The 12,923-nt window shown below is 48.4% G+C and overlaps 4 protein-coding genes across 4 annotated transcripts; 2 read left to right on the forward strand and 2 right to left on the reverse strand.

Moving 5' to 3' along the window:
* Nucleotides 1–918: 918 nt before the first annotated feature.
* KD926_007669 (SDR family NAD(P)-dependent oxidoreductase) lies at nt 919–1,827 on the forward strand (the record flags this gene model as incomplete). The annotated part of the gene is made up of 1 exon (XM_053100544.1): nt 919–1,827. The coding sequence occupies one exon, from the start codon at nt 919–921 to the stop codon at nt 1,825–1,827; it is 909 nt and encodes a 302-aa protein (XP_052955842.1).
* Nucleotides 1,828–5,661: 3,834 nt separating this feature from the next.
* KD926_007670 (uncharacterized protein) lies at nt 5,662–7,246 on the forward strand (the record flags this gene model as incomplete). The annotated part of the gene is made up of 2 exons (XM_053100545.1): nt 5,662–5,826; nt 6,179–7,246. 2 exons carry the CDS (start codon nt 5,662–5,664, stop codon nt 7,244–7,246), a joined length of 1,233 nt encoding a protein of 410 aa, XP_052955843.1.
* Nucleotides 7,247–7,385: 139 nt separating this feature from the next.
* On the reverse strand, nt 7,386–8,774 carry KD926_007671 (uncharacterized protein; the record flags this gene model as incomplete). Its single annotated transcript, XM_053100547.1, has 1 exon — nt 7,386–8,774. One exon carries the CDS (start codon nt 8,772–8,774, stop codon nt 7,386–7,388), a length of 1,389 nt encoding a protein of 462 aa, XP_052955844.1.
* A 1,606-nt stretch (nt 8,775–10,380) lies between these two features.
* Nucleotides 10,381–11,860, reverse strand: KD926_007672 (uncharacterized protein; the record flags this gene model as incomplete). Its single annotated transcript, XM_053100548.1, has 2 exons — nt 10,381–10,811; nt 10,894–11,860. The coding sequence occupies 2 exons, from the start codon at nt 11,858–11,860 to the stop codon at nt 10,381–10,383; spliced, it is 1,398 nt and encodes a 465-aa protein (XP_052955845.1).
* Between the last annotated feature and the right edge of the window lie 1,063 nt (nt 11,861–12,923).

Consider the following 12,923-nt stretch of genomic DNA (forward strand, 5'->3'; position numbering starts at 1 on the left):
ATTATGAAATTCGGGTCTCCCACGGTATGCTCAATTGCGTTATGATTCTCGGTTTGTTGCCATCATCGTTGGTACCCGGGTGCAGGATTGCAGATACAGGGAAGGATTGACGTCATTCCCAGTCATCCAAGGGCAAATATGGATTATCTTGTCGTCTCGATCATTGTGCAGGAGCTGGCTCTTGTACGCAATTCGATATGCCCGACAAACCTGAAGCATGTGAATTGTCGGTGGTCTGGGCTCATAGTTGGATTTTGGGCTGAAGTGATGGCAGAGACAACTCTATTTTGACGGGATGAAGACCTAAAATGGCTTGGTCACGTGCTCAGTGCACAACTCGTTAACTAGTTAGTTAACTTAGTTAACGTATTTCACCACCGAGTGGGCCACACTACCGAGCGGGCCACCTCTGTATTCCATATAAAATGGCAACTTTTTATGCTCTAATATCTCAACGACAAGTAGGTTCAGAGGTATAGGGTCAAATGTATAGTCTATTAATATAGTCTATATTAACTATCTCAAGTTTCAGCCCACCAAACTAAGTAGATCTTTAGGTAACATAAAAAACAGCTGTATTTTTGGTATTATATAACATTCTAGAATTAGAAGCTAAATATAAGACTATATAATAAAAAACAAGAAATATTTGTTATCCTAAAAGTATATATACCTTAAATAATTTACACTATACCTCTGAACCTACTTGTCGTTGAGATATTAGAGCATAAAAAGTTGCCATTTTATATGGAATACAGTGGTGGCCCGCTCGGTAGTGTGGCCCACTCGCCTAGGAATTACGTTAAGGCACCTAGTCACGTGGGGGTGTGTCAGGAGCGGAGGGGGGTGTGTCTGTAGCGCTTCCCTTTCTTTTCCGTCCCTAACCTTTGTGGCATTACGGTCTCCTGCTACTACACAATGTCTGCGATCAAAGATTTCTCTGGTGGCCGTTTCACAACGACCCGTCATTCTACAACATACGACTATATTTCTCCCTTAAGGCTGGACCTTGCCGGAAAACATGTTCTGATCACGGGTGCTGCTTGGGAGGACGGAGTAGGGTATGCCACGGCCACAGCTTTTGCGCGTGCGGGGGCCGCTGCGATAGCGATAGCAGACCTCCACGGCGTATCGGCCGACCTTGCTGAGAAGTTGAAGTTGGTGGCAACGCTAGCCGGTCGCCCCGAACCTGTGGTGCTAAGCTGCACTGTTGATATTGCAAGCCAAGAAAGTGTTCAAGCAATGCATGACATCGTGGCGCGAGTCTTTGATGGCCGCCTAGACATTGTCATTAACAACGCGGCCCATATGGAACCCTACAAGCCAATCCTCGACTCAGATCCGGATGTGTATTGGAGGACATGGGAAGTCAATGTTCATGGACTCTTCAACATGTCACGCATATTCCTCCCTATGCAACTGTCGACTTGTGCCAATGCTGATGGTTTATGCATAATGATCAATGTATCTTCCTCAGGAGCTCTGACCGCCCGCCCAGGAGGCGGAAGTTATCGAAGCTCAAAGCTTGCGATATTGAGATGGACAGAATCTTTACAGTTAGAGTACGGCGATAAAGGGCTTTTGGCTTTTTGTGTGAATCCCGGTGCGATTAAAACAAAGATTTCTGAGGACATGCCGGAGCAGGTCAGAGACTTATTCCCTGATCGGCCAGAGATTGCAGGTGATACGATTGCGTGGTTAGCAGCTGAGCGCCGAGAGTGGCTGGGCGGGAGATACGTGAGCTGCCCATGGGACATGAAGGAGCTTGTGGAGATGAAAGACGAGATCGTTAAACTGGACAAGCTCAAACTTAAGATGTTGTTCTGAGCTCACTCGTGATCCCTAGGCCTTGCGGCACTCTGTTTACAGAGCGGTACTGGCAAGGAATATTTTCCATCCGACTAAACACCTGGAAGCTACAGTACAAATGTTTATTTAACAAACTGATCAAGCCTGTGAGCCATACATATCATTGCACATGAAATTTTTGGGTTCAAAGTGCTTCTATTACCCGAGGAAGCCTATGGAGTCTTTAAACATATGCTACTCTCGAGCGAGATCTAAATGCTCACCATTCATCCTGCTGGAACAAATTTTGTAACCCCAAGCCATGGTGCCACCACGACTGAGGACAAAACCGCGGAATATAACCGGGTGGTGAACGAGTTGGTGCAAAAGGGCAAGCAGAAGCTGGAATAATGTGGGAAGACTAGGGGTGTAAATGAGATCTTTCATCTTCCGATTTTCGTCTCGTTACTATACGTTCTGTCTATATGCGGGTAATGAGAGAAGGGTCGTAATTACTCGCTAGCTAATAGATTATGTAGTTATCCTTACTCAATAGCGAGAGCGTCGGCTGCCATCAGGTACGGATAGTCGTGAGAGGGCTCCTAATATAGAGCGGTGTGGGGACTGTCTTGGGGCTACTACAGCTGACTACTAAACCTGAAGTGGACAAGGCCACCCTAACAGTAGTGTGGCAGAAAAATACCGCTACACTAAAAAGGGTCAACCCTTAGTAGTAAGGGTTTTTCTAGTGTATATACGCGGCGACAAGTAGTTAACTACGTACTGTGACATTCGTCGGTCCGGTCTTGGCAAACGTCAAGCCTAAACAGCAAACGATTTAAGAAGCATCACTGCACTCCAATCCTTCCACACGATGAGCCCAGAGCCACACAAAGGCATCCTGGATATCACGAGTGACTTTACCATTGACTTTTATCCTCAACCGCCTTGTTACATTCGACCTTCCGTCATTCGCAACATCACTTCCGAAACCCCCTTCTCCAAACTCGGCCGCGTGCAGTTTTTCTCGGGGCGTGCAATGGACCAAGCAACGGTACACGGTAAGCCCGATCGATGATTGTGTAGTGTACGTTTGTTTATAATGATATGATTCTAAGGGTTGATCCTCAATCATACACAAGTGGTCGATTGCTCCGGAACGACAATCGTGAACGCCATTTACGCCGGATTGACTTCGACTTTGACGAACTCTGCCGGAAGATATTAGGCTTATTCGATGGAGCAAAATGTATCAAGAATTGCAGAAAAAAAGAAGGTGGTTGCAACAGGGTGTTAATTTTCACCCTGGACGAATATAGTACAACGAAATACTATTATTTTGATACCTAAAATTCTTGACTGGAGCGACGATGCGATGAACTGTGTTGGAAGTGAATACATCGTCATGGAGCATGTGGCCGGTATTCAGCTACACCAGAAATGGTCCTATATGTCAGGAGATCAGAAAGTTAAATGTATAGACGCCATCTACAGAAAGCTTAAAGAGGTCGCCGACATCGACTTTCCGGCCTATGGAAGCTTATATTTTTCTACTTCGTTGTTGGGATCTTTCTCCACACTGCCAATACAAGGCGACTTTTGCCTTGGACCCCACTGCGGAACAAGGTACTGGAACTGCGGAGACCGCAGCTATTACAAGCATGGGATTCCCAATCATGGCCCGTGTGAGTACGTTCTAACATTAATACTTGAGAAGATGAGGGCTAAGACTTGAGATACAGGGTTAACGATAAGCGCATTTGCTGACGGCCTTGTCGACGCAGACCTGTCAAGAATCCCACCAAGAGATTCTCAGCTCTCAAATAGGCCATTTTATCATGGCTCGGTTCAAACTCATTTGGAGCTTCTCGAAAATGGTCGAACGGTTCTAAATGCAATTTCTACAGATAGCGGGGTGCATGATGCAGCTGTGCCGACCTTGTTTCATCCCGATCTACATAAAAGAAACATATTTGTTTCAGATGATGATCCTTCAATAATAACCGGTGTCATTGATTGGCAATCATCCAGCATAAAACCAGCCTTCTGGTATGCAGATGAGAATCCGGACTTCGCGACTTGTTCATCTTCGGGATCATCTGCTCAAAGGGTAGATGACGACGATTTATGTACAAAAGCCTACGAAATTTGTACTCAATTTCTTACCCCGAGGCTCGCTCACCCTCGGTTGATGAACGAGGGCCTATTTCGACCTTTTAGGTACTGCCACAGAACATGGAAAGATGGCGCAGTTGCTTTTCGGTATGAGCTTATTGAGACCTCGAAAGACTGGGAAGCACTCGGATTTTCCGGCTCGTGTCCATTTTCCTTGCCAAGTCCAGAAGCGATAGATTTGCATCAGAAGGAATACAGATGTTTTGAAGCGGCCCAGAACTTGAAGCGTGATTTGTCAAGCTTGCTTGTCAGTGTATCTGATGGATGAATTCCTCCAGAGATCTGGGAAACGGCAAAAGCTGGAAACAGGGCAATGTTCAAAGGAATGTTGCACGCCGTACTGGAATGCTTAATGAACCGATCTTTGTCAAGATTTGAGTCAGGGTAACGGAATCATCGACCGCCACATCTATTTTTCGGTTAAAATCGGACGTTGTGGAACAGGTGTGAGACAGATAATCCCGCAACTTAATTAGAGCGTACCATTTATTCTATGCGTACACGACGTCTTTTATAGGCATATAGTGCCTTCTATGAACTCGCAACGTCTTCCGTGGACACCCTGAATTCCTTTCTGTCTATTATTTTACTCCGTACACTCCGCAGTGTGGGGGCCCCACTATGGAGGGTATACAGCATAAATCTTGTTTTCTAGATAACAGTTCGGCTGGTCCTTACCAAGCACCTCCATCCTGCTGATAATCATATCTGAGAACTGATTTTCGGTCCTTGCAATCCAAATACTCTAGCCTCTTCAGATCAGCAAGTTTGCGTAAATCGAGATTCAGCCCATGAGGCTGGTCTTGGTCGATTGTGAGCGCATTCACAGTCAAATACCCAGTCTCGTTTTCTCTATAACCGTCCGGCTCTATTCGCCAGACAGAGAGCCCGTTACCCGTAGTTTGGCCAGCAGTTGCTGTGCCCGTTCCAAATGAGCTCGATGACGCCGACCCGAGGGCTGTCAGGTCCATATAGTCTTTCTTCCAACGTGCTGCGGCACCCATGCATCGAACACCACACCTGGGACAAAAGAGCCAGTTTACCAGCCGTTTATTGCATTGGTACTTAACAAGAACATCTGTATCAAGCAGCGAAAGGATAAAAGATTGATTGGCGGCATCTGGCAGACGCATATGAAAAAAAACTCGATTTGTGACACATCGAACAATTGCATTTGTAGAAGTGGGGCTGCGAAGGCGAAACTAAGGCAGGACTTGCGGTCTCTGATGGCATTGAGGTTAACGCGATGTATTTGAATAAACCGCAGTGACAACAGCCACTATATGGAAGCTCATCGGGTTGCATATTGAGCAGATATAAGTCTCGGAGACACCGGAAAGGATGAGAAGCGCGAGGGGGCCGGGATGAAGGTAAGATAAGAAGTCTAGATTTTTGTAATTTTTGCATAAGATACCTGCCGACTTCACACGTAAAGGTGGTAACGAATGAATGCAGGATCTGCAAAAAGTCGTTTGTATCGATCCACCGACCTTGGCTCATCATCTGGAACTCGCCTAACTGAATTGGGACTCCGTATTCCCAAATGGGAATGCGGTAGTTGCCTAGTCGCCACTTTGCTGGAACAGATTTAGGTATTTAGAACATGCGTATTCCTAATCGGAGGTGCGAGATTCTTCATGCCCAAGAGAAAGGTTTGCTTCTATCCTCCCATGTTCATTCGCCAGCCCTTCAAACGCCATGACCTCAATCCCCGCCTCCTTTACAAATACGATTCTGCTACCCTCCACGGTGGGCGAATTCCCCAGAATACACACCATCGGAAATACGAATGAGCCGCGCAAGAAGCGCGCCCACACCAAGAGTAGGCGAGGTTGTATCGCATGCAAACTTCGGAAAGTCAAGGTACGTCTCGATACCTTTGCTCTTCCATCATCTGTCTCTGAAAATTTAGGCTCATTTTTCAGTGTGATGAGAGCCTCCCGTGCTCCAGATGCGTCAAACGCAATATTCAATGTCAATCTTCTCCCTATGGTCGTATCGTTGCCCCGGTTCTCTCCAAACCAAGCCCATATCTCGAAGTAGATCTTCATCCTCAGATTAGCCTGCTGCATTTGGAGCTATTCTATCACTGGGACAAGGAAACCCGGTCGACCCTCTTGTTTCCACAAGTCTGGCCAGGTATTATGCAACGCTCTTTTGATGTATACCCGCCTTCCCTTTTCAGATAAATTGCGCCTTCGCTTACTCAATATAGGACCAGTCTATTATGTCCGCTATTCTATGCATTGCCGCTATGCACCTCACAACTCTTAAGCCGGAGAGCGCTAAATATGCGCGCTATTCAACGCAGCTGATGTCCCGAGCAATTAACCTCTTTCGCAAAAGCTTATCGCATCCCCTCACAGAAGAAAACTGCGAGGCACTCATGGGAACGGCGCTTTTGATTAACTACATATCCTGGTTTGACCTTGGCTTCCTGGATACTTCGCCAAATGCCCACCCCACAGTGAAACTCAACATCAGCCAGGACCAGCTATTCTTTCTTAGCCCGTGCATTGTTCAACTATGGTTTCAGGCTATTCCCATCTTCATCGACAAAGGAAGCATTTTTACAGAGATGATATTTCACCACCCAAGGCTCTATATCGAGGAAGCTCTAAGGCAACGTGGTGTGGACCCAGAGCATTTCGTGGAGCCATTCATAGAAATTTTGGGAGATATACCCGACCAGCCTTCGAACTTAGGGACTCCCGTAATAGCCAATAATGGACCTACATTCGGTGCTTGGGGATTCCTTTCTGGCTTGGAAAAGGAAACTCCATCGCATAAAGAATGCCCCCAACCCCCGTCGGCTTCAGTATCGGAAATCCATGATGAAAGAATATTGATGCATGTGAAAGATGTCGTCACAAGGATTTGTATCAAGTATTCCTCGGAAGACTCCCGAGGTACGACAATTGTGCCTTCGAACTCACCTCGCTCATTGTTTACATACATCATACGTCGTTTGTCGCCTCTCTTGTGCTGTGCATCTCTTACGACGTCCACATCAAATGCGGGGGGGTACTCGGGTGTAGCGCGGCAATCGGACATTGAGCAGCTTTTGTTTGGATTTCCAATTCTCTGCTGTGGACCATTTGCCAAGTTAATTTTCGAAGAAGACTCGCGAGCTCTCGTTGTTATCCTTCAGTTTTATCAAGCGGTGGGCCGGCTTCTGCCATCAAACAGATGCTGGTGGGCACATGGCAGGAGCTGCTTGATGGAGGAGCTGATCATAAAAGAACTTAATTGTCGTGGCGTCAATTTCTGTCTGTACATCTAGGATTGTTTGCTTGGTTCTTTGTACAGGCGCATCGGAAATTATTTCCGATGGTGTGGCTCGGTTCCTAATCTACACCAGCCTCATATCACAGCACAACATTCTTTGAAATACGAATATAAGCCAAGCTAGCTATCCGAGATCAGTCGATATAATGCACATATTCCCCAAATTGTTCGTCAGCCCTCAACAAGTTCATGTCTGTCTCCTTCAAACAAACTCCAAACAAAATCCCCCTTTCTTCCGACTTCGGCATCAAGTTTACCCATCCTTCTCCTATAGGCGGTAAACGCGGGCGTAGCACATTCTCCGGCCCTCCCAACCCCAGATTGAAGGTATCGCTATAACAGTCCATCTTCGCCCAGGAAGTGATCATGACATCGTGAGATGGCTTGAGATACTTCAGAATAGGTGACTCGTGCGGGTGGCGGTTCATCAACGTCATTATCACTCGCATCGCATGTCCAAGGTCGTAAATGCCCAACTTGTCTCGCAATCTAGTCGCGATTGTGCCAAGAGACATGTCTAAGACCTCCTCGACAGTCATGTTATTGAATGCCATGTTCTGCATCATGCCCGGGTACATGTCTGCGACGCCCATCGCCTTCCTCACATCCACTGCTCTTGCCAATAACAACCTCGTGGAAACGTGGAGATGAGAGCTGCGCGCACGAGAGATTGCTTGCCAGATCAATGCAGTAAGAACGTCGTCTGTCGACACGAAATGGGAATTAGGGACTGATTCTGTCGTTTTCATTTTGAGGTTCGCCAGAGACGACGGAACTGCCTGAAAATATGCCCAAGTAACCTTCGCCGGCTCGCTAGAACCATCATCTCCAGGGTTTGGCGTCGAGGTGGCTGGATCGGCTGTCTGGAGATCTATCTTTCTGCTGAGTTGACAGGATATCTCTGCTCTGAGTTCCTGATCATCTTTGTTCCCCAGTAAACCAAGGTCGACATCCATTTTCCTGTTTCCCAGACGCAGCTCTTCTTCTGTGAATGCGATACCATGGCAAGCCTTACTCAATAGTCGTATCATTGTAGTCTGTCCCGTCATATCCATGGCGCTATGGTTTGCCGCAAATGTAACCACGACAGCGCCTGTGATGAATGTTACCCGTAGGAGGAATACCGGCGCCGGATCAGATGGGCTGGGAGCCTGGCCGAGAGGAATCAGGCGCGGTGCAAACACGTCTGGATCGAGCATTCGCATAGACCAATTTGCCTCTCTAAAGGCATGAATCGTAAATTCTGGCCGATATACTCTCTGAAGTATAGGTGTCTCTTCGAACGGTATGATTTTGGGAACTTCGGAGCCGCCTTCCCCAGCCCTCGTGCCTGCAACCTGTCCAGCTATCCATGGGAAGTATTCAGAAAAACACTGTAGGCCGGTGGTGAGGGTCTGGATGACAGGTTCCGTGGCAGAATCATGTGGACTCTCATTTAAACGGAAGATATAGCTTAGATTTGTGTACATCAATCTGAGCATAGGGTGCTGTCCCAAGATGTCGAGTTCCACAGGGAATGCCATTGCGTCGAGCAGATTTGTGTCTGGATGGATCGATGAACAGAGTGAGATGGAGATATAGGGTGTGGGAGAAATTCCTCCATGAATGAGAAGATGCGAAAACTACAGGCTCTTTAAATACAAACTAGTAGTCGTTCGCTATCGGCGTCGATCGCCGAGATGGGGAACTCGCCTAACTAAATTGGGACTTCGTATTCCCAAATGGGAATGCGATACCTAGTTGCCCAATCACTAATTTGCTGGAATAGACTAATTACTTAGAACATACGTATTCCTAATCGGAGGTGCGAGATCCAGAATTAAAAAACCACACCTTCTTTTATTCTAGCCTAAGAGAAAAGTTTGTTTCTGTCCTCATGGATCGTGTGGAGAAAGAAACGTTTGAGAGGAAAGATGAGGAAATAAAGAAAGAGAGTAAAGAAAGGCATCAACGCTGAAGACTGCGAGGGTTGGGGTATCGAAGAATATTATTATTATAATCGTTAACCAAAGGCAGAGGGCTCTGGCCATGGCCGTTGTGCATTGCTGCAAGTTCTCGGGCAATTGTTTGATCTAGAGTCTCTTTCCTGTACATTGTGCGTTCTCTTCGATAGGCGAAGCACGTAGACGGGGATTGGTGTTGTATTCTCATGGGCGGTTGCGTAGTCATAGTCGACTACGAAATAAGAGTGCTTTCCAGGATATATGTTCACGGCAAGAAAGCGGGTCGGCTTGTCGGGCTGATGCTCGCGAAGACAATCCTGGATCGTTGAGACAAATGGAGATATAGACACTTGATAATCTTCGGAATCAAGAATGGAGTTCGAAATATCGCCGAGTATTCGAATTGATGTCGAATCAGCAATTTTCGATGCACAGTCATTGAGAAGAACTGGGATGTAGCTAATGATGTGCTCGCGGGTTTTGTGCTTTGAGTCTTTTATGGTGAATGGCGGTTCCGTAGAGGCGACAGTGTCTGCGAATGAGATATAGACAGAATAAGCGATATGAAGAACCCGAAAAGAAGAGTACGAAGCCCGGATGAAATTGTTTAGATCGAGCAATCACTAGAAAGCCGGATGGATGGAGGCGATGCTCCAAGGTGTTGAATCGGGAGTAGGAACCGGCCAGGTCTACGGAAACTAAATCCGCCCGAGTCATATGACGTGGAGGTACTCATCCACGGTTACCATGTTATTGCTGTTTGCGGGGTAATCCCTAAACAGTATAAATTTTGGGTCTACGTGTAGATAAGATTAAATTGGTATAGATCTCAGATGTATATATTTCTCGCAAAAAGTATGCGATCAAGCGGTAGGTATACGGACAATCCTTTCCGTACAAAGATACGGACAGGTAGATGGCGGTCAAGAGGGATGAAATAACAGCGAAAGAAAACCACGCTCATCAGGTATCTCCAGGGAAATAACAGACCGTCCAAAAGAAAAAAAATAAAAAATAAAATAAAATAAAAGCAAAGGGTATGCAAGAGCTTTGTACACCTGTCCCGTGTAGATATGCGCTTAGACTCCCAACTCCAACTCCGGTACTATGCATGATGATGTTGTCTCCCTCCGTCCATATGATTAGTTCACTTAGATGTAATGTGTAATGCAGTAAGGTAATTCGTTCAAGGTGTGTGACCACCCGTGGCTTTAAATTCGAACATCATGTGGCTATCCAGCAGAATGAACGACTCGTATCGTAGCCCCCGTTCGCGTTGGTAGATCCCCGACCACACGGGCACGGTGCTGTTCCAGACGCTGGAGTACCCGTCGAAGAGGCTGCGCCAGTAGCAGGCCTCGGCGGCCTTGGTCAAATATCGGTCGCGAAAGGTGCGCACGCTGTTGGCGGCGATGCGTTCGGCCCGGCTGGAGTCGTTCAAGAGCGGACTCATCTTGTCGGACAAGTCGCTAAAGTCGCGCTCCACTTCGACGTAATTTTGGTTGGGGCCGTCGGGAACGAGCAGATAGTGGTGGTGCTGAATGTATTGCAGTTTGTGGGCCACGATAACCGAGTTGCAGGCTTGGCGATATTTGAGAGAACCGGAATATGAGCGACCTGTGTTATGGTAGATGCGGTCAGTACAATTTCCCGGTTTTGCTGAAGCTGGGCGTGAGGAGAGGGGAAGGGTGGAACGTACCTTCTACATGCGCTATGAACATATATTGGCAATGATCTTCCATACGCAGGATGTTGGTGCGGTCGTCCCAGTCCACCTGCTTGACGTCGCCCCACGGCTTATCCCGCGCCGCCTCCATCAGGGCGCGACGCAACTTGGGGGCAAAACTGGGTTTTCCACGCCACACCAGCTGGCGCTTCTTTTCGGGCCACGAGAGGTCGGCTCGCTTGACGCGCTCCACGACCTGGTCAAACGGTCCAATCGAGTTCTGGATATTCTCCCACGCCCAGTAGCCGAAGTCAGGCATCAGCCAAACAGCCTCCTCGGAGGCGGAGCGCGCCAGCACCCAGACCGGGTTCTCCGAGTCGGTGACGTCGTCAACCTTGTCCTCAACGGAGAAGACGAACTCGATGTCCGGGCGCGTGGCACGATCGGCGTCGGCGACCAGCGCGCGATGGATGGAACTCAGGACGGCGAGGATTTTGCGCCGATGATCCTCCGCTTTGGCACGCGCGGCCACCACATGTAATTCGCCGCGGTGGATGAAGGCCCGTGCCATGCCCCATTCGAGTCGAATCAGGTCCAACTCCTCGGTCGACAGCGCGCCGTGCGATCGCCAGTATCTCACGGCGCGGGCGGTGTCCTCGAACAGGCCGGGGAATGCGGCCTGGCATTGGTTGCGATCCAGGGATTCGTTGTTACCATCGCGAACGACTTGGAATTCCCAGAGGGATGACGGGGGTTGAGGTAGTGCCGTGGGCTGCGAGCAGGAGAGACAGCTGGAGCATTGGAAGGTGGTCGAGGTTTGGCACGCGCAGTGGCCGGCGGGGATGAGTTGAGTCAAGAGGGGATGGATGTAGTCGCGATCGGAATTGACGCCATACCAGATGGCAACGATGCAAAACGTGCTGAGGATACCGATGACGTAGAAGAGGTACAGGAAGTAACCTTGTCGCAGGCGCCAACGAGAGCAGCTGGGGAGCGCCATGAAGCAGAAAGGAGGGCCGAGGGCACGTCAATCCGGAAGGGGATTGATTGCATCGTAGGTTGGAAAGGAAAGGAGGGGAAAGAAGAGAAGAGAGAGAGAGAAAGAAAAAAAGGAAAAGAAAGGAGGGGAAAGAGAGCGAGTGGCACACAAGGGTGGGGACGGTAGCTAAGAGCTATCGCAGACCAGACCGGCTTCAAACGGTCAGGGGTGCCTGCCTGGGGCTGCAATGGCGCGGCGATCAACTGCGCAAAGGAGAGTGAAACTGAAACGTCCTACCGCCGTTCAAGCTTTGGTGTACCGCCAAACTCAAATTAAGTGTTGGCGCGGCGCAATTTCCCGCCTCGGTCGTGTTAATTCGGTTCCTTCCATTCTTCTCACCTCATTTAACTGGCTTTGATTCCGATTCTATTTTCTGGTTTCCAGTCTCTCTGTCATTATGGTTCTAGGGAGATGGCCATCTCCAATCCCATCTCCAATCCCATCCCTTTTAGCCCTCTTCAGGCTCAGCCACTCCTGGACGGGCCTGCAGTCCCACCTTCAAAGGGTCCAATTTGAACTGCCAGGTTTTCCCCGATGATCTGAATATTAACGCGTTGCCCGGTCTGATCGCGGTAGATCCTGCCTGATCGGTCGGGAGAGGAGGCAATCAATTGTTCGCCTGATCCTATTCACCTTCATTTTTATCGTCATCCTACTTCTCGCACACACAATATACACCAGTTCTATGCCCGCATCCCCAAATATCCCAGGAATCAAGCGTTGGCAGGCGAAATAGACGCCATGCTAACCGGCGCCAGGTACCCGAGTCCTGAAACAAGGGTCCCCCGGTCGGAAACTGAATCCTTCCGTCTGAACTGACGGAATACTATCCTGGTCTGTTGTCAGATTGTCAGACCAGGGAGTTTCTTCCTCACTCTTGTGATTTGTGACCAAACCAACAATGTCTCTCGCACAGTGTCTTCCAAGTTTTCCCCCTCGAATCCGCGCCCCAAGATCATCGGCCCTTGACGTAAAGATTGGGGGGCCAAGCGCTAAGTGTTTTCGCTCGACCCACCTGCCAAGA

This window comes from Aspergillus affinis (genome assembly GCF_023601865.1).
Source record: "Aspergillus affinis strain CMG 70 chromosome Unknown NODE_46_length_220473_cov_87_121971, whole genome shotgun sequence".
Classification (NCBI taxonomy): Eukaryota; Fungi; Ascomycota; class Eurotiomycetes; order Eurotiales; family Aspergillaceae; genus Aspergillus; species Aspergillus affinis.